The sequence below is a fragment of the Coenobita brevimanus genome, chromosome 108 (assembly GCF_032717465.1).
Source record: "Coenobita brevimanus isolate Jiangsu-jjx chromosome 108, ASM3271746v2, whole genome shotgun sequence".
In the NCBI taxonomy this organism is placed as follows: Eukaryota; Metazoa; Arthropoda; class Malacostraca; order Decapoda; family Coenobitidae; genus Coenobita; species Coenobita brevimanus.
In genome coordinates, this window is record NC_137061.1 from 13,110,653 (window position 1) to 13,133,570 (window position 22,918).

General features: G+C 42.9%; 1 protein-coding gene across 1 annotated transcript in view; it reads left to right on the forward strand.

Moving 5' to 3' along the window:
* Window positions 1-22,918, forward strand: part of Sf3a1 (splicing factor 3a subunit 1) — a 61,801-nt gene that overhangs the window by 17,490 nt on the left and 21,393 nt on the right. The window contains exons 2-3 of the mRNA XM_080285827.1: window positions 991-1,158; window positions 1,400-1,578. Of these exons, the coding sequence (XP_080141953.1) occupies window positions 991-1,158; window positions 1,400-1,578 (347 nt within the window). The remainder of the gene's footprint in view (window positions 1-990; window positions 1,159-1,399; window positions 1,579-22,918) is intronic.

Genomic DNA, 22,918 nt, shown 5'->3' on the forward strand with positions numbered 1-22,918 from the left:
GGAGTCAGTGAATGTGGGTAGTTATAGGTGCGTTAAGTGATAACACGTGTGTGTGTGTGTTCATGGCTTGGCTAGTGACGGCATGAGGGAGACTTTGTCAGGGTCAGGTCCAGTGTGGCATCGTGGTGTGTCTGTCAGGGTGAGGCATAGACTGAGTGCCACAGGGGATGCCTCTCCTGCTGCCCAAACCAAATCTTGATTCTGTGTTCACAAAGGCTGTGTCATCTGCAATTGGGTAGCAGCGCCTCTGTTTTTTGGTGATTGAAATCCGCCTCTGTGGCTGTCATGTAGCATGGCTTCATAGTTTATTCTGCTTCGTCTGATTGGGTCCAGCAGTGTCGACCCTCATAGCATCATTTTGTGGTTTTTAGCATTGTGCTGGGGTCACGTTTTCGTGCAGGGTGCAAAGTGTGGAGGTTGTTTGGTGCACAGTATTGCTCGGTGCAATGTGTGGAGGTTGTGTGGTGCACAGTATTGTGTGGTGCAAAGTGTGGAGGTTGTGTGGTGCACAGTATTGTGTGGTGCAAAGTGTGGAGGTTGTGTGGTGCACAGTATTGTGTGGTGCAAAGTGTGGAGGTTGTGTGGTGCACAGTTTTGTGTGGTGCAAAGTGTGGAGGTTGTGTGGTGCACAGTATTGTGTGGTGCAAAGTGTGGAGGTTGTGTGGTGCACAGTATTGTGTGGTGCAAAGTGTGGAGGTTGTGTGGTGCACAGTATTGTGTTGTGCAAAGTGTGGAGGTTGTATGGTGAACAGTATTGTGTGGTGCAAAGTGTGGAGGTTGTGTGGTGCACAGTATTGTGTGGTGCAAAGTGTGGAGGTTGTGTGGTGGACAGTGTGGAGGTTGTATGGTGCAAACTGCAGGTAAAGGGCAGCATCAGTTTGCAGTAGAGCAGGTTCATGATCAAAATGAGCCTGAGGCCACAACAGCAGCAGCAAAAAATCCTGTACAGTATTACACTTGTACTCGCATTTTTCCTTCATTCAGCCACAGACATTGTTGACAAGACTGCAAACTTCGTGGCACGAAATGGTCCAGAATTTGAGGCTCGGATCCGTCAGCATGAGCAGAACAACCCTAAGTTTAACTTCCTCAACCCTGGCGACCCATACCATGCATACTACCAGCACAAGGTCAATGAATGTCGCACAGGAAAACCAGGTCAGCTATTTGTTATTTCACTGTGCCATTCATTTTTTATTTTGGAGTGACTAGACATGGAGAGGTTGCCTAGGAGAAGGTATTACATATTGAGTCCTTTGTTAGAGTGTTCAGTAAATCAAAGAAAATAAGTCACGTCAGGTCAGACAAAAACAAATGCTCCGTACCAATTCAGGGGAGAAATGCTTGTTGATTTTCTTTTGTTATTATCATTATGATTATCATTCATTATTATCCACAGGAGATAAAGATTTGCCTGCGGGTCGGTTGCCGCAACAAACGGTATCACAAGTTCAGCAGCAGAAGCAGCAGGAGTTGTTGCGCTCGGCAGTGCTGGAGGCAACTGCACCCAAGGAGCCACCACCTGACTATGAATTTATTGCTGATCCACCATCCATTTCTGCATTTGATTTGGATGTGGTAAGTTATTCTTGTAGTAGTAGTACCACCTGAAAAAACTTTCACTAGAGTATGAATTCATTACTGACTTTGTCTATTTCTGCATTTGATTTGGCTGTGGTAAGTTAATGAGCACTGTGGTGTTGATGTGGATGTGCTGGAATATGTTGGAAGTACCTTGAGATGGTTTGGCAATGTGGAGGGAATGAACATTGAGAGTGACTTAAGAGAGTATGTGTAAGTGAGCTGGAAGGAGAAACTGAGGATGAGGTGGAGGGATAGGGTGGAGAGGTGAATGAATGAGAGAGAGAGTGGTAGGAGAAAGCCAAAGATGTGTTGCAGGGATGGGATGAAGAGATATTAACCCTTTATATGCCAGGTGAAAAAACGTAACCTGGAATGCCATGTGGGGTCTTGAAAGACAACTTAATTTTTGGATTTCTACCATATGCACAAAGTTACTATCTATCTATCGCCAGACGCCTCAATCCTGTTCGGGGTGGCCACAAACAAATCGTCTCCATGTCGCCTTGTCCCCTGCCATTTCACTGCCCCTCTCCCAACTCTCACCCCCCTCTCTCATATACCTCTCCATCCCATCCCTCCATCTCATCCTCGGCCTCCCCCTCCCTCTTCCCCCCTCCACCTCACTCGCATACATTTTCTTCGTCAGTCTTTCACCCTCCATCCTCTCCACATGGCCAAACCACCTCAGTGTATTCCTCCTAACGCTTCCTATCACATCCACATCCACACCACAACGCTCCTTTATATCCTCATTTGTCAACCTGTCTCTTCATGTGACTCCACAGTCTCCTCTTAAATAACTCATTTCCACTGCTCTCAATCTTGACTTGTGTCCTTCCAGCAACGTCCAAGCTTCACTTCCATACGTTAGAGTTGGTATCACAATACTGTCATGTAGTAACTTTTTCACTTCCATGTTCACCTCCCTGCTTCTTATCACTGCTCTCAAGGAACCAGCAACCTTTCTTCCCTGCTGTACCCTTTCAAGCACTTCACCCTCCAAACCTCCATCCTTACTCATCACACTACCCTAGTACTTAAACGTACTCACATTTTCCAATTCCTCACCATCCAACCTCGCTGTACATTCACTGACTTCACCTCTCTCGAAGACCATCACTTTACTCTTCCCTACATTCACCTTTAGATTCCGTTTCGTACACACTCTCCCAAACTCATCCACCAAGCCTTGCAGCTCTCCTTTGTCTTCACTCAACAACACAGTATCATCTGCAAACAACAGTACAGGGAGTTTCCAAACACTACCCTCTCTCACCAGGGCCTGCAACATCCACTACCCTACCTTGTACCTCTTATATTACCCCATCCATGTACAGATTGAACAACCATGGAGACATGACACATCCCTGTTTCAGCCCAACCTTCAAAGAGAAAAATTCACTCAGTTCACCATCCACATGCACTGCAGCCTTAGCACCATCATACATACTCTTCACAGCATTCAAGAACTTCCCATCTACTCTATATATTCTTAATACTTTCCTCAATCCTTGTTTATCCACCCTGCCCTATGCTTTCTCCAAATCCATGAAAGCCGCATACAACTTCTTTCCCTTCTCTAGAAACTTTTCCACTAAAGATCTAAGAATGAATATCTGATCTACACAACTTCTTCCCTTCCTAAAGCCTCCCTGTTCTTCTCCAACTAATTCCTCTGTTCTTTCTCTAACTCTGTCAATAAGTATCCTACCATACACTTTTCCTATTATACTAAGAAGACAGATGCCCCAATGATTTCCACACACTTCTTTTTCCCCCTTTTCCTTTGTACAAGGGAATAATTATACCCGACTTCCAATCCTCCGGGACTCTACTTTCCTCCCAGGCCAATCTGCACATTTTCCATATCCATTCTACTACTATCTCTTCCCCCATACTTCAGCATTTCACCACACACTGCATCAATTCCTGGGACTTTCCCCAATTTAACTTTCTTCATTGCTTCCACAACTTCTATCCTACTGATTTCTTCCTGTCTTCTCACCTCCCTCTTTTTCCCAGCCATTCCCCAGCCACTTATACTCGCATTACTTCCATCCTGTATGTTCAACAATTCCTTAAAGTGTTCTCTCCATCTGCTCACTATTTCTCCCTTCTCCATTAGTAATCTACCATTTTTATCCTTCACTCCCCTGCTAACTTCACTTCCACTCTGTCTTACTCTTTTCACCTCTTTCCAGAACATTTTCTTACAGTCCCTCCTCTTTATACTCAAGTTCCTTCCAAATTCCTCATCTGCTTTCTTCTTACTCTCTCTTACTAATCTTTTCACCTCTCTCTTTCTACGTATAACTCTCTCTTCCACCTCTCAACTTCTTCCACGCCCCTATTTCTCATCCATTCACTGTATGCTTTCTTCTTTTGTGCCACAGCCTGTCTCACCTCTTCATTCCACCATGCTGTTCCTTGCACCCCCCTCCGTCTTCTCTTCATCCCACACACCGCATCACATGCTGCACATATTTCTTCTGTAAATATCCTGCACACACCTTCCACGTCCCCCATCTGCTCCAATTCATATTTGCCCAATCGTTCCTCCACTTCTCTCTTATACTCTGCCTTTTTCTCATCTTCTTGTAACCTTTCCACTCTCCTTACAAATACTCCTTCTTCCTGTCCTTCCCTTCTTCTATTTCTCGATCCTAATTGGACCTTGATTCTGGCCACCACCAAGTAGTGGTCAGAAAGTCCACTCCCCCAACTTCTATAAGCTCTTGCATCCATTACACATTTTCGCATCCTTTCATCCACACACACATAATCAAGCATTGCCTTCCTTTCATTCAGTTGACCACCCACCCTTCTCATCACTTGCCATGTATACCTGTGGATCATTTTGTTCCTGAAGAGGGTATTGGCTATCACCAACCTCCTCCCAGCACAAATGTCCACTAATGCACTGCCATTCTCATCTATCGCAGCAGGCACACGCCACTCACCAACTATTTCATCCACCTTCACATCCCCTACTTTACCATTCATATCACCGAGCAAAAACACTCTCTCATTCCTTCCAAACTTTTCCATGCACACTTCCACATTTGTCCAGAACTCTTCTCTCACTCTGCTTGCATGATCTTGCGTTGGCGCATAGACACACACAATCACCCACATTTGTATTCCAACTTTCAATCTTACCCACACAATCCTTGACCCAACTGATCCATACTGTCTTATGCTCTTCTTCCATCTTTTTCTCACAACTATACACACTCCTTCTTTTGCCCTCTCATTCTCACCTACTTCTGCACAAAGTTACAATTGTTAAATTTTGGACATGTGTTGCCCAGGACACGGCACGCATAGCTAATCCACCGTATGTCCCTTTTGTGTTTTATTTTTGTATGTGTTTTTGTTTTTTTAATGAAAGTAAAATTTTTATAATTTTCTTCAAAGTTTTTGGAAGTTGCACAGGTAATGAATAATTTGGCATATATTTTTAGGTTACATCATTCTTATTCATTCAACATGCCCTTAATAAAATAAATGTATTATCAGTTATAATACCATAGAAAAAAAAAAATAATGAAAATACGAGTAAAGTCCTATTATTTTGCAGCTGATTATTCAGTAGATCCAATATTTTGGCAGTTTTTTAAACTTTTTAAGACATAGTCCCATTTACGAAAGTCTTTGATTGTTTGGCAGATATTCAAAATCATCTCGGCAGTCCTCAAATTCCATCTTAGATGATTCCGGTGCTGTTCCTCTGTCACTTCCTCCTTCTGACTTCCTCATGCCTGACATTAAAATTTCTTCAGCTGATGTATTTTCTGCCATCACAGGCGTCAATACTAACAAGGCATATGGGCCTGATGGAGTCCCTCCTGTTGTTCTCAAGAAATGTGCTTACACCCAGCATAGGCAAACTCTTTCGCCTTTTGTCTATCAATTTTTACCTTTGCTCTCATTCAGCCAGTTCCAAAGAAGGGTGATCATTCCCAACCCTCTAACTATCGTCCAATTGCTTTAACATTCTGTATCTCAAAAGTGTTTGAGTCAATTCTTAATCGTTTCATTTCATTTAGTTTTTAAAGGCTTCAACGTGCTTACATGCGTCGGCCTTGGTCACCTAATGGCGGCTCTCCATGATGCATGATCCATTGCAGCCTCCCTGTTCATTCCCTTAATCCTGAGGTCACACTTAATGACCTCATCCCATGTCTTTCTCGGTCTACTTGTCACGAATTGGCTCTATTCTCTATCTAAATAAACTCGTGCCATTGAACTTTCTTGGGAAACCGCGAATTCTATTGAATTCCCAATAAGTATCACTCAGTCAGCCGTCCCCGTATTCACCCGATCGGGAGTGTTTTCAGAATATTTTTCACTGTTTCATAAGTGATCATCCTTGTGCGCGATATTGGCGCTTTCGCTGAGTGATTTCTTATGGGCATGTATCGCTCGCATTAATTCCGTTAGCTGTTAGCAAGAGCGCGGCCGACACTCGCCCCTCTATCAATTTGAATTCAGTTAGGATTGAAGCGCCGTGAGTGCAGGTTTGTTTGGGCCCAGTGTGAAGCAGTGCTGCCGTTGTCCAGCGAGTTCCTGAATCTCCTTAATGATTTGGCATAGAGGTTCAGCGTGTGTGGCAGTGTCCTTCCTAAGTAACGACGTCCAGTTCATTCCGCTCAGCCCTCTTTTCTGACAAGTATTTTTCCTTTTGTTTTGCCTAGGCTTAAGAGTTTAGCTTTTGAGTGAGAGAGTGAGTGTGTCCTCCTTATTTTGAATTCATTTGAGACTCATGTAACGTAAAATTTGTTTCATTGTAATTAATAAATTCACAGTTCTTTTCTCTTGAGCTTAATGTAATGTAAACTCGTGTTTTATTTCTCCACATTAAGCTTATTTTTGTTACCGCTCCTAGTTTGTATAACGCTTTGCAATATACTTAGGCCAGTCCTTTTGCATCAAACTTAAATCCGTTGTGCTGACTTGGAGTTAATGCACCTGCAAGAACCTGTTTATCATTAATAGCATTAGATATTGATTGTCAGGGGTGGAGTCACTTTCTCCAGAGGCTAACAGTACCATTAAACGGCATGTGTGAGTAATTAGTCTCTGCTGTGTACTGTTGAGAAAGTTTATAAATTCTCGTCCTTAGAGAATTGGCGAAGTAAGCTGGCATAAAGTAATCATTGCTTGATTTTCACAAGCCAATTCTTTGTCCCTGTTCTCAAGTATAATTGAATATTATTCTTTAATATTGCATATTCACAAAAACCCCGTGACACCACCTCTCACAACCCCACCCCCAATATTAACACTCCTCACCTTCCTCACCCAATTATCATCCCCCATCCTCTCCACATGTCCAGACCATCTCAATCTACCTCTCCTCATCACAACACCAATACACTCCAGTCCCACTCTACCTCTCAACTCTTCCATTGTATGCCCAGCCCCCCCAGACCTTGCACACAGGGATGCACTACACATCCACCTAAACATTGTCATTTCTGTACGTCTGAGCTGACGAATATCCTCCTCCTTTATTGGCCAGGTCTCACTACCATACAGCATTAGACTCCTAACACATGCAGTATACAAAGACCCCTTAGCATGTAGAGAGAGTCCTCTCAATGTCAGGAAAGGCAAGAGCTCCCTGAACTTCTTCCAACCACTTCTCACCCTAGCCACAGAGCTAGCCCCACCTCCAGCACACAACATGTCTCCCAAATAACAAAACTCTTCCACACACTCAAGAGATTCACCAGCAAGTTCAATCCTTTCACGCCTGACAATCTCCACATGCTCTCCCCGACATGCTGTACACATAAAATCAGCATTATCTCGCAGTCTACCTCTGATACCACTACATCTCTTGTGCACCCATTTATCACAAACACTGCACAAGATGGAATTACTTCCCACAGCCTTGTGGCAAACTGCACATGGCCACTCTCCCTCGTTTTTGACAGTACCGCCACCAACCCTAGATATCATCACTTTTGTTTTATCTGCATTTACGTTTAAGCCCTTGTGCCCCATACCATCTCTCCACTTCCTAAATCTTTCCCCTGCCTCCCTCTCGTTCTCTGCAATCAACACCAAATCATCAGTATAGAACATCTCCCACGGGACTCCGTTTCTGAAGTCACACGAGAGGGCTTTAAGTACCATGATAAACAACATGGGACTCAAGACTGACCCCTGATGCACACCAACATTCACGGAAAACTCATCACTCAAATCTCCATTCACTGTTACCTGGGTGCGATCACCCACACACACATAGCCATGACCACCCTAACCAGCCACTCCTCCAAGCCAAGCTTTCTCATTGCCCACTTCACCACCTCTCTAGGGAATCTGTCAAAGGCCTTTTCCAAATCAACAAAAACAAAATACAGATCCCTTTTCTTCCCAGTATATTTTTCCTGAAGCTGTGGAGCAATGAATATGTCATCAGTGGTCCCCCTGCCAGGCATAAACCCAATCTGCATCTCATCAATATTCACTCTTTCTCTAATCATGCCATCTAGAAGTCTCTCCATTACCTTCATTATCTGATCTGAAAGCTTTATACAGGGTTTTTACAACACGTCCATGGGTGCTACAAAGAGTAACCTGCCTCCTCTAAGGCCCTGGCAATGGCGAAAATGCTCATGAAATGCATACAGTAATCTAGTGTTGTTCTGCACTTCATCCTTTGCACTGTGAATTATAACTGTTTAACACTGCACATTCTGTTCTTACTTGCGCCATGCTAGTTGCAGCACACCAGTTTGCACTCTGCACTTATTCCTTTGTACTCTGAAATCTAATTTCTTAACACTGCACAACACTGTAAATTCCCATGTGGTCTAGTGGTGAGGTATTGCAGTGTATTCACTGTTTATTCACAAAACGAGCACATGCGACAGCCATTGCGACAAGCGTATAGTCACGACGGTAGGTAGGCGGGACCTGGGAAGGGAGGAAACAAGGGGGCCGCTTGACTTCACGCGGAAACACAGCTGTTCAGTGCTGCGCACCAAGTTCAAAGTATGGTTGAAAAAGTGTCAGATTTTTTTTTTTTTGCTTTTTTATGTTTTTTGGCCATTTTTGGGTTTCTGTACCCCCCTCGGTGGAAGGAAATGGAAGTCAGGGTTAGAGAGGGGACTGGCAAACGAACAACCGTGGGTGGTTGGTAGTTTGGTACGGAGCTATGAGGCGAATGGTGTGAAACTTAATGAAAATGGAAATGAAACATTTCCATGCTATTCACCTGCAAAATATGCATTCATAACATACACAGCACATATGATAACATAGACTACTATGTTATCATGGGGTACTGTGAAACTGGTCCAGACATGACCCATCTGTTTTGGATCCTCATGATACAAATAAAGCACTGAGCCAGTTGTATATTAGCTGCGACTGGTCATTATCAGTGCAGTGATAATTTTTGTGAATGTTATTCCTGGATTATCTACAGCTATAATATAGAATGATTGTGGGTTTAATGCTGACTCCCACAGTAGCTGTGCGAATGGTTATAAATGTTGAAATTATGTGGACGAATAAACCACATTGTGATCGGCAGCGGAGAGCATTCACCAATAATTAACTATAACGAGATGAAATTAGAAGTAAACAACACAAAACGTTATGAGACAACGAAGATACAGCAGTGGTATCCTGCTACGCTTTGTTATCCAGGCCTTAACAATTGCTTCACCATATATGCATTATTTTCCTTCAGTCTCTGCCTCTTCTGTTACTCTTACTTACCAGTATCCTCTTACTGCATACTGTCATATTTTTTAGGGGGTTACTAGTCTTCCGGTCCTATAATACCTACTGTACTACATTATTCGTCACATCATCACTCCCACACAAACAATGTTAGCACAAGACTGCTGAATCTGTTACTACCATTATACGGGATTACCACTACTAACCCCCATTTCCTACTGACTGTGTCTGATTTCCCTCACAATACTACTACTGCTATTCCTACAGCAAATCCACTATAAATCTATATAATAACACATATGACTGTCCTTGTGTCTGTGTATCTGCCAACCACATTTTCCCTGCACCACCATCAACAACTTGTCACTTATCCCCCACTACTGCCCCAGTTGCATCCCCCTCACTTCCAGCCACCATCAACCCTACTCCTCCCCCACTCCAACACCACTCTACCCCTAGGTCACCAGGCCTGTTGTCCACCCTTTACCGGTGAATATATGTCATATGTGTTAACCCGAGGCGTCCTGACGATGTATAGATACGTCACCACATTTTGTCACGGTGACACCCGACGACATATCCATGTGTTGTGCAGTTGCGAGGTCCGTCATTTGCACATTTTTCAAGTTTCACGGGTGATTTTTGGTAGACACGTGGGAGACTTCCTCTACCCAACGCCAGGTGGGGATAATGCGTGGCCCCACCTGACCCTTCCTCTCCTCCCCCCGCACACCATTTTCTTGGCAACTCACCTGTTAGCAGTGACGTGGCCAGTAAAGACATGTCTCACCACGGTCTCTCCAACGACGAAATTCAAGGCAAAAGTGATTCTTGAGGTGGAGGACAAAGGAAGAAAGAAGCCAGAGGAAGAAACAAGCAGAAATTATGAGGCGGTAACGTTGTAAAAGAAGGTGCCATATGTTGATGTGTTTGGTAAGTGAACAATGCTTATATCACCTATATTATTGTCTGAAAACCAATATACTCTTGTACTACATATAAATTCATACCAGATAAATAAATATCTAACCAGTTATGAATGGTTTGGAATAGCTACCTCTCCCATAGAAAACGTTTTCTCTAGAGCCTAGCCTGAGAGAACATGGTAAAGGTACTGTTACTTCTACCGTATTTCTAAACTCAACTGAGCACTTTCTCTCTGAATTTCCAATATTTCACATAAAAGCGGAGGTTTTAGCTAGAAAATTTTTTTTCGAAAATCTGCCGGGATTGGGGGGGGGTCAGTGGTGAAAAATCTGCTGAGACGCGGCGGGTTACTACTAATAATTATAATAGGAACAACAACAGCATTGATGTGTAGTATTCCTAACATTACATATAAAAACTGCAGAGCCAAAAGTGCTCATATTACGGAGCACTGATATATTAACCACATAATTGACCACATTCCGTTCTTATCATCACCACTGGACCTTCCATATATCATTTCGCCATGGTAATACAACCCATTGTAGTCCTTTGTGGGATCGCTACAGCTGTTTGGGAAAAATAACCTACTGCACAACATGCCTACAGCCCACTAAAATACACCTGTGATGTTTCACTTACATCCATCAAATAGCCTAGGAGGAGTTAGTGGACAAACAAATGACTGGACATAGACAGACAGAGGCCGAATGTCTCGCATCGGTATATGACGACCTGACAAAACTGTTGCCATCCTGCTTTGTAGGTGTCATCATAGTTATAGCGATAATATAATAATAATAATAATAATAGTAGTAAATAGTAGTAGTGATCACATGTTATTAGGCACGATACAGAGGTGGACAAATATCATAATCTCCCTGATAAAACACGTGAACACAGCTTCTGACATGTGAAGCCAAGCAGCGCCATAATATGCTGTAATGGTAGGGCTGTAGTAATCCTGACTAAATGAATGTTTGACAGCAACCCAACCTTCTGTCATGGCATACAGATACTGCATTGCATCAGCACGTGCTGTTTCAGTGTTTGTCCCTCTCTGTATCGTGCCTAATAACGTGATTATCATCATCATCAATATTATTACACTTTTCTGCGTTTACTCTCAAGGCACGATGGTCACAGACATCAGCAAAACTCTGCACAAGTTTGCCAAGTTCTTGTCCGGTATGCATCATCTGCGTACAACAAATTTGAGATATTCCATCCATCACGATTCATTATCAATGGCTTCCCCCTCTCCATTATTCGTGTTTTTACTTATCTCGTCACCCCTTCCATATATATATTGAACAACCATGGGGACAGCACACAGCCTTGTCATGTGCCCACATCAATCGTGAACCATTCACTTAGATACCCATTTACCCTTGCACATGCTTCACAAGCATCATAAAAACTCTTGACGGCACCTAGGATCTTACCATCTACACCGTACATGTGCAGAACCTTCCACAATCCTTGTCTGTCTACTTTGTTGTATGCTTTTTCCAGATCCATGAATGCCATAATCACCTTATAGTCCTTCTTACAAGCCTTCTCCACTATCTGTCTCACTGCAGATATTTGATCCCCACATCCTCTGCCACTCCTATAACCACCCTGTCCATCACTCACTAAAATTTGTTGTCTCAAATTTGTTGTATGCAGATGATGCAGAACTACTTGCAAATGCTGGACAAGAACTTGGTAGACTGGTGCAGAGTTTTGCTGATGTCTGTGAGCACTGTGCATTGAGAGGAAATGTAGAAAAGTGTAAAGTGATGGTTATTGAGAAAGAATGTGACTCCCAGTGTGATGTTACAGTGAATGGAGAGAGACTGGAATTGATGAGAGAGTTCAAATACCTGGGTACAGTGATAGAAAATGGAGGAAAATGTGCAGAAGTGGAAAGTAGAGTGACACAAGGAAGTAAAGTGGCTGGTGCAATGAAGGCCTTGATAAGAAACAGAGGCTCGAGTGATGCAGCTGCACGAGGCTTACATGAAGGAGTGTTAGTGCCAACTTTAACATATGGATGTGAGACTATGGTGTGGCATGAAAAGGAAGAGTCAAGAGTGAGAGCAGTGGAGATGGGACTGCTGAGGAATGTATGTGGAGTACAGAGAGTGGATAGGATTTGAAATAATGTGATTCATGAAAGATGCAGAGTTAGGAAATCTGTGGATACCAGAATCGAAGAGTGTACTGAGATGGTATAGTCATGTGGAGAGAATGGATAACAATAGAGCGGTGAAAAAGGTATATCTGAATGAATTTGAAGGAGGGAGGAGGCGAGGTAGGTGGAAGGATATGGTGGATGAGTGTGTGAGGAAGAGAGATAAGGATGTTGGTGAGGCCAGGGGACTGACAAGAGGTTGAGCTGGCTGGATGAATGCTGTGAGAAGCTCATGATCAGGGATTTGGCACCCCTTTTTAACGTGACAGTATCTGAATTGACTGTATCGGAGATGTTTATTTGAATCTACAGAATATGGTGAATGTTTTTGGTGTATCAGATAGAGACAGGATTCTGGGGGCTTGAATGATGAGTGAATGGAAGCTTGGCTCATTGGATTGGGCAAACCTGGGCTGTCTTGATGTTGTTACTCCTCACCTTGCCCTAAGGTGGAAAAGGAAGTCTAGATGATAAGGATGATGGTGGTGATAGTTGTACTTTATTGTAGTACAGTACAAGTCCCATTATTCGGCATCTGTGGGACCAGGATGATGCTGAGAAATTAGATTTGCCAAATAATCAAAAACCTACCCACTCAGTACCTTAAATATATTGGTGAACACTCATCACCACTTATGGTATGGTATTACAACTGTGTTTGGAGAGAGTACTGTATACTGTACAATACTGCAATCAGTACAGTACTATACCTGAATCTGAAATATATATATATATATATAAATTAGTGAACATATACAAGGGTAATGACACAGTAGGCCTACAAGTCAGATAACACTTCCTGGATGGCTGAAATGATACGGAATATTACCTACCAGCTCAGTACATCACTTGTATTGGTGAACTCATCACTACTTATATTATTACAAATATGTTTGGAGTGAGTGCTGTATACAGTACTTTTTCCAAACAAAATAAAATAGTCGGAAAATTGCATAAAATAAAGTAAAGGAATATGAATTGGTAAGGTCTTTCTGATGAAAGTTATAACTTACATTTAGCACTCACTCTTTTGTTCATTTTTTTGTTTACATGTGAAAAGAGAGTACTGATGGAAACAGTAATGTATTCCATGAAACCCTTAATAACCTCCGACATTGAACAACCCTTTACAGTACCGATGTCGAGTTAGTGAGCTATGGAAAAACTGTGAACAATTATGGGAATGGAACGAAGGTCACTGGTATGTTTACACGACTCTACGCTATGATTCCAAGCAGTCAGGGAGTCAGTTAATCTCAGATGTTTTCGCCCATTTGGTAAATGCACCGTAACTTTATCAATTCTCCAATCATAGCGAATCATAGCATGGGTTTAGGAAGCTAAATAATACATTTCTAGGTGCACCAGATGATAATCCTCACATCTTATAAGAAAATGGAAGAAATTAAATCCCTCTCTGAGTACGTAAAGTTCTTCCATTCTTCTGAAATGAATTTATTTTTCTTAAAAATGGGAAGATAATCGTCTGGCTCACCTAGCAATGTGTTATTTAGCTTCCTAAAGCCATGCTATGATTCGCTATGAGTCACGGAAAAATTGATAAAGTTACGGTGTATTTACCAAATGGGCAAAAACATCTGAGATTAACCGACAGCCTGACTGCTTGGAATCATAGCGTAGTCATGTAAACATACCAGTGACCTTCGTTCCCTTCCCATAATTGTTCAGTTTTCTTTATAGCTCACACTAACTTAACATCACTGACATCGGTACTGTAAAAGGTTGTTCAGTGCCGGAGATTATTAAGGGGTTAATGGGATATATTACTGTTTGCATCAATGCTCTCTCTTTCATGTTAAGCACAAAAACAAACAAAAGAATGAGCACTAAATGTATGTTTAACTTTCATCAGAGAGACCTTAGCAATTCATATTCCTCCAGTTTATTTTTAAGTATTTTTCTGACTTTAGGTTAGGTTAGGTTAGGTTTGGTTCAATTATTAGGTACAGTTAAACTCGGTTATGTTAGGTTTAGTTAAACAGGACAGTCCCACCATTATGTTGAGGAATAAAAACACTGGAGCTGTCACAGCCGTACAGCTAAAAACAACGGGGAAACTGATTTAACAAGCAACATTTATTTATGGGTAATGCATTACAGTATCAGTGGTTCATGGGCTACGCAATTACTGGTAAATGTCATTTTCAGGAAGGCATCAAGAATGAAAGAATTTCAAGAATTAGTGTGGGGGCTTGGAACGTAACCCTCGCTAATTTGGTGGGGGTGGTTACTGTAGTGTATGATACTGTGCAATATTGTAATCAATACAGTACTATACCTGAATCTGAATAAAAATATAAAAATTAGTGAACATACAGAAATGTAATGAAACATTAGGCCTACAGGCCACAGATAACACTTCCTAGACTGCCGAGATGATTCCGGACATCTGCCGAACAATCAATGATTTTCGTAAATGGGACTATTTCTCAAAACTGCCGAAATGTTGGATCTACCGAATAATCAGCTGCCGAATAATAGGACTTTTACTGTATTTTAAAAAAAGGAAAAGAAAGAAAATAAAAAGTGAAAATATTAAAAAAAGGAAAAGAAAGAAAATAAAAAGTGAAAATGACAATTTGAAGTTAGGCAAAAATAAAAAATTTTATACCTTGCTGTTGAAAAATATTCTGAAAAAAGAAAAAGTATATAAATTTGTTTTAAACCATGGTAACTACAATAAACCATGTTCATAGTGATATTACGGTGGGTCTGGTTAGTACTTGGATGGGTGACCGCCTGGGAACACCAGATGCTGTTGGCATCCCTACGTGTCAAGTGGGGTTGGTGGAGGATTAGTGCCCCTCCCTGTAAAACAATTAACTTTAAGCCATTGGCCACCCCGTCTGGGATACATGGCGTCTGGCAATGAATGAATGATGAATATATTACAATGATATAGATTACAATTATATATTTATATTGACAAAACCTTTAATCATAAGAAGCGCGCACTGGCCACCATGTACAGAGCAAGCATTTTGCGATATCATGCCCGAGTCTCTTGTTGTTATGCTTAACCACAATTTATGGTGAATATTTTACAAAAGTATCTTAAACTCCATCCATCCATCATCCAATCCTACATTGTCCCATGAGGAGCGTGGGAGCCTGGGGCTAGGGAAAACTAATACTGTTTTCTAGTATCTTAAAATGACAAATAACTTCATCTTCGCAATCTCTGAGGTTGGATTTGAAATGACACCAAAAAGAGTCCTTAGATTCTCAAAGGGTTAAACATTGTTTTAAGATGTAGTGTGTTAGAAGAGATTGGGGCAGTTTACTGGTGAGAGAGAAGGAAGAGGAGGTGGAGTATGAAAGAAAGAAAGAGAGGGAGAATAGTGGTGATGATGATTTTAGGTTATTAAAATTTTATTATTATGATGAACTCTGCCTGTATATATTTTTTCTTTCCTTGCTTTCTGAATTCTGCCTCATCCCATCTCTTAGTCAGAAGAGGAGGTTGGGATGATGATGATGATGATGATCCAGAAAGGGTAATTTAGATAAAATATTAATTCCTGTGGAAAAGTGCCCTACCTTTCATCAGCTTCTTTTTATCTGAGGGAACTGGGCCACCACAGTCCAGATGCTGAATTGTGGTGGCGTGAAATTCATTGAGCCTTAGCATGAGATACGAATGAGTCTCCTTGTTTGCCTATCAAATATGTCCCCCCGTCCAACTACAATTTGACCATCAATTGAGCTGAATAAGGAGTTTGCATCTTTGTCAGACGAGAACAAGCATGCTATGACCTATCCCAACTGAACTTCAGGTTTGGCATACACTTTTGTATTTACATTTAGGGGCAACTTTTAATTGGTGTGTCAGTTTGGTGTGTAGAAAATTTGGACCCAGTGACAGTTATGCATGGGATCAAATTTCTATGCTTTAAGTCCTGTGAGACCCTACCATCATCCCAGGCCAGTCTGCACATTCCATATCCATTCTGTCACTAACTCTCCTTTGTATTACACCCTTTCACCCCACACTCCATGAGTTCTTGTGAAGGGTTTTCCCTGTTTTGACTTTCTTCATAGTTTCTAATACATCTACTACATTGATCTACTCCTCCCCACTTTCTTCTCTTCTGTCATCCATTCTCCAACCTTATACTTGCTGCTTAATAGTTGCCACAAAGAAATATCTGTCACTTTATCCTCTGCCATCAGCAGTGGTGGGCAGCACAAACGAAGAAGGACCTTGCACAAGTGCAATGCGCAATGCACAGTTCACTATCTTGCGCAAGCGCAAGTGCGCAATGTGACAAATATTTAGCTTGTGTAATGTCACAAAGTGCAAGTGCAAACCATTTGCCTATATTTGTGGGAAATGCTGTAAAACATTGAGATATTTAGATAAAATAGCATACTTACTACTTTTATTTATTATTATTTTCTATTATTTGTAATTTGTGCAAGTGCGCAATCTAATATTTAGCTTGCACAATGTCACTAAGCGCTAGCGCAAACCATTTGCATATATTTGTGGGAATTACTGTAAAATATGGAGATACTGAAGTAAATTAGCATGCTTACTTACTTTTATTTATTATTATTCTGTCTAGCTATTGCCAAACGCCTTAATCCCGTATGGGGTGGCCACTGCGGCCACAAACAGGCAACAAATTGCCTCCATGTCACCCTGTCCCCTGCCATTTCACTGCCCCGCTCCCAGCTCACACCCCCTTCTCTCATATACTTCTCCAGTCCATCCCTACATCTCATCCTTGGCCTCGCCTTCCCTCTCCCCCCTCCACCTCACTCAGATACACTCTCCTCATTAGTCTCTCACTCTCCAGCTTCTCCATATGACCAAACCACCTCTATGTGTTTCTCCTAACGCTTCCTATCACATCCACATCCACACCACAACGATCCTTCACTTCCTCATTTGTCAGTCTGTCTCTCCGTGTAACTCCACATGCTCCTCTCAAATAACTCATTTATTTCCACAGCTGTCACTTTTGACTTCTGTCCCTCCAACAAGGTCAAAGCTTCACTTTCATACATTAGAGTTGGTATCACAATACTGTCATGTAATAAGTTTTTCACTCGTCTATCTATCTATCTATCTATAGCCCGACGCCCTAATCCCGCAAAGGGTGGCCGCAGACAAAACGCCTCCAAGTCACTCTGTCACCCACCATTCGACTACCCTCCCCCCAACTCACCCCCCCCTCCCTCATATACCTCTCAACTCCATCCCTCCACCTCATCCTCGGTCTACCCCTCCCTCTCCCTCCCTCCACCTCACCTACATACACCCTCTTAGTCAGTCTTTCATTCTCCATTCTCTTCACATGTCCAAACCACCTCAGTGTATTTCTCCTAATCTTTTCAACCACATCCACATCTACCCCACAACGTTCCTTTACTTCTTCATTCGTCAACCTGTCCCTCCACGTCACTCCACATGCTCCTCTCAAGTAACTCATTTCCACTGCTCTCACTCTTGACTTGTTCCCCTCTTGCAAGGTCCACGCCTCGCTTCCATACGTCAGGGTAGGGATCACAATACCATCATGCAGTGACTTCTTAACTTCCATACTCACCTCCCTATTTCTCATAACTGCTTTCAGTGTACCAACAACCTTTCTTCCCTGCTGTACCCTTTCATGTACTTCATCCCCCAAAGTTCCATCCTTACTCATCACACTACCCAAGTACTTGAAAGCACTCTCATTCTCCATATCCTCACCATCCAACCTCACTACACACTTTGTGACTTCATTCCTCTCAAACACCATAACTTTACTTTTGTTTACATTAACTTTCAGCTTCCTCCTCCTACACACTGTCCCAAATTCATTCACCAAACCTTGCAACTCCCATTCATCTTCACTCAACAATACTGTATCATCAGCAAACAGCAACACTGGAAGTTTCCAAATCTCACCCTCATTCATTAGGGCCACCCCCACATCCACTGCCCTACCTTGCACCTCCTTTACAACCCCATCCATATATATATTAAACAGCCATGGAGACATCACACACCCCTGTTTCAATCCCACATTGAGATCAAAGAACTCACTCAACTCACCATCCACTCGCACCGTAGCCCTAGCTCCCTCGTACATACTCTTCACAGCACTCAACAATTTCCCCTCCACTCCATATATTCTTAATACCTTCCACATACCTTGCCTATCTATTCTGTTATAAGCTTTCTCCAAGTCCATGAAGGCAGCATACACTTTCCTTCCCTTCTCTAGATACTTCTCCACTAAACATCTTAGAACAAATATCTGATCTACACACCCGTTTCCCTTCCTAAATCCCCCTTGTTCTTCTCCAGCTAGCTTCTCTGTCATATGCCTAACCCTATCAATGAGTATGCTACCATATATTTTACCAGTCACACTAAGAAGGCAAATACCCCTATGGTTACCACATACTTCTCTCTCCCCTTTTCCTTTGTACAGAGGAACAATTATACCTGATTTCCAGTCCTCTGGAACCCTTCCCTCTTCCCAAGCCAATCTACACAACTTCCATATCCACTCCACAACAATCTCACCCCCATACCTAAGCATTTCACCACACACTCCATCAATTCCTGGGGCCTTTCCCAGCTTAATCTTCTTCATCGCTTCCACTACTTCCGACCTACTGATCTCTTCCTCCCTCCTCTCATCTCTTCTTCTCCCAGCCATTCCCCAACCACTTATACTCACACTGCTCTCACTCTCTACATTCAACAAATCCTCAAAGTGCTCCTTCCATCTCAATTTCTCTCTCTTCTCCACCAACAATCTATTATTCCTATCTTTCACTCCCCTACTATTTCCCCTTTCACACTGCCTTACTTTCTTTACCTCCTTCCAAAACAATTTCTTACTCTCCCTCCATTTCACACTCAGATTCCTCCCAAACTCTTCATCCACTTTCTTCTTACTCTCTTTCACCAGTCTCTTAACCTCCCTTCTCCTGCTCACATATACCTCTCTCTTCTCTCTCTCATCTTCTCCCCTACCTCTACTCGCCAACCATTCACCATATGCCTTCTTCTTTTGTTCCACAGCTCGTTTCACCTCATCATTCCACCATGCTGTCCCTTGCACACCCTTGCATCTCCTCCTCACTCCACAAACCGCCTCACACGCTGCGCCTATCTCTTCCGTGAATATCTTACATACGTCTTCCATCCCTTCCATCTGCTCTAGCTCATACCTTCCCAATCTTTCTTCCACTATGCTCTTATACTCTGTCCTTTTCTCACTATCTTGCAATTTCTCCACTCTTCTCACAGGAGCTGCTTCCTCCTGTCTTCCCCTTCGTCTCCTCAACCACTTTCTTTGCAGCTCTACCTTGGCCATCACTAAGTGATGGTCCGAGACTCCATTCCCCCACCCTCTCCACACTCTTGCATCCAACACTTGTCTTCTCATTCGCTCATCCACACACAGGTAGTCTATCATTGCCTTTCGTTCAACAAGTTCACCATCCATCCTTCTCATTACTCTCCATGTACACCGGTGGATCATCTTATGACGAAAGTAGGTTTTGGCTATTGCCAACCCCTTACCAGCACAGATGTCCACCAAAGCACTACCATTCCCATGTACTTCAGCTGGCACACCCCACTGACCAACCACTCCATCCACTCGTACATTCCCAACTTTGCCATTCATGTCTCCAATCAACAGCACTCTCTCGCTCCTCTCAAACTTGTCCATACATGCTTCTACTCCCGCCCAAAACTCATCTTTCACTCTTGCCACTCGATCCTCTGTTGGAGCATACACACATACAATCGCCCATGCTTGTATACCTACTTTCATCCTCACCCATACAATCCTTGCACCCACTGTTCCATACTCTCTTATATTCTCCTTCCACTTCTTGCTTATCATCAGACATACTCCCTCTCTTGCCCTCTCATTCTCACTGACTCCCGCACATATACCTACACCATATTCCCATTCTCTCATCCTTTCACCTTTCCATTTAGTTTCAGTCAATCCACATATATCCACTTTTGCATCCTCAAGCACCTGGACAATCTCTCTCTCTCTTTCACTTCATCATTCACTCCTCTCACATTCCATGTTCCCATCCTCAGAATGTCCTTTGTCCGTTCCTTAGTCGTCAACGTATGGTCCGTCCGGGTCCGAGGCGCTTTATTTGCTTTTTTAGTTAGTTCTTTTTACGGGGTGGGGCACTAACCCACCATGGGCTGTGAATCAGAGGGACAGGGAAACAAAAGCTGTGATGTTGCAAGTTTTATCTGCATTTTCGCAAGACATTTTATTTAATAATTCAGTATAGATATACAATAGCTTGTGTAATTCCTTACAAAAATCTTTAAAACATAGTATTTAAATCATATATCCACAGCCTAATAAATTATTCGGCTGTGGATATTTTTATCTATCTATCTATTGCCAGACGCCTCAGTCCCATTCAGGGTGGCCACAAACAAACCGCCTCCATGTCGCCCTGTCCCCCGCCATTTCACTGCCCTGCTCCCAACTCACACCCCCCTCTCTTATATACCTCTCCACCCCATCCCCCCATCTCATCCTCGGCCTCCCCCTCCCTCTCCCTCCCTCCACCTCCCCCTCCCTCTCCCTCCCTCCACCTCACTCACATACACTCTCTTCGTCAGTCTTTCACCCTCCATCCTATCCACATGGCCAAACCACCTCAGTGTATTTCTCCTAACACTTCCTATCACATCCACAGCCACACCACAACGCTCCTTTATATCCTCATTTGTCAACCTGTCTCTCCATGTGACTCCACAGGCTTCTCTTAAGTAACTCATTTCCACTGCTCTCACTCTTGACTTGCATATGATACTCTTAATAAATAATGTATTTTTAATTTATTATTATTTACTAGTCCATCCATCCATCCATCCATTGCCAGACGCCATGCATCCCAAACGGGGTGGTCAAGGGCTTAGAGTTAATTGTTTTACAGGGAGGGGCACTAATCCTCCACCAACCCCACTTGACACGTAGGGATGCCAACAGCATCTGGTGTTCCCAGGCGGTCACCCATCCAAGTACTAACCAGACCCAACGTTGCTTAAATTTAAAAAATAAAATACATTATCTCTGTTGAAGCATTTAAAGAAATGCTACTACCCTCTGTCCCTCGTGCCTCCCCCCAGCAACCCTCGCGACCTGCCCGAGCCTCCCCCATCCCTTGTCCAGACATACGGGAAGCTCCCGAGACCATGTGTCCCTTGGATTGCGCAGTGCACAATCCACAGGACAGGTGTGCAAGGCAGGTGCGCAAGTGCAATATTGCACATGGTCTTGTACAGTGCGCAATGCACAAACGATATTCACCGGAGTGCAATGGTGCGCAATTGCGCTTTGCACAAGTGTTTGCGCACCCGCCCAGCGCTGGCCATCAGGCTACCCTCCCTCCAACTCACCACCCTTACTTACTGTAAGATGGGACTATTTGACTCACTTTTGGCTATTTTTCTTTGTATTAAGGTTTGTAGTGCAACATTTAGGGCGCTTAAAAAGTTTTACGGGTAATGAAACACAAATGATCCAACTTCAAACGTGAAAATGGATTTTAACATAGAAAAAACACAGGAAAGACATGTATGAAAAATGATGATAATGTTTATCAACACCTGATGTGGGGCAGTTGGAATTAGTGGACTTTCAGTGAAACATGCGAAGTTGTCATTTGAAGTGCTCTGATTTTCAATGTCTTCTTGCCCAGTATTGTACTTTGGTTGTGTGCCATCAGGAGACCTGCCTCTCCATTCTCCATGCTTCAGTTTGAATCGAACTAGCCAGAAGAAGTTCAGTTATATACTGTACGTCGATTGGTCCTCTGTCAATCCATGACTACTGCAGGCATTCAGCCTTGTAAACAATATGTGGACTAAGGTGCATTCCACTGGGAGTGATGGAGAACATGATGGATGTTGAACTCTTTGTCGTATTCATGATATACTGTGCATGTTTTATACCACACCAGAATATCTGGAGTTTTTCCTTAGGATCATCCGTTTTGTTGGTATTGTCATAGTTAATGATGTTTGCAGGAGGTACTCCCCTAAGGCTGTCTTCTAGCTTTTTAAAGTAGGCCACTATGACCTCTTCAGAGACAACAGCCTGCTTCCTCGAAACATTTTGGCATATCCTGGAGGACAGCAGGACTTTATATCTCTTTAGGAAGCCATGTACCCAGTCTGTACCTTTTTTTTTTTTTTTTTTTTTTTTGTGTGTGTCCAACTTCTGGGCATAGGCTTCACAGCCTGCTCTCAAGGCCCAGTAGTCTTCCTACATACCATACACCTCTCTACATGTCACCACTTCGGCGCTAACACCCACCGTCCATATTGAATACATGCTAGGGCTGTCTCATACAGGACTGGTGTATTGGTATTAGCGGGGGTACTTTTATGACATGTCGGCGGGTTATCTGGTAGATCAGGAAAGTATGCTTTTATGAAATTCAAATCCTTAAACCGTTCCCTGCCCCAGCCGGGATTCGAACCTGGGTCCATCAGGACTGCAGGCC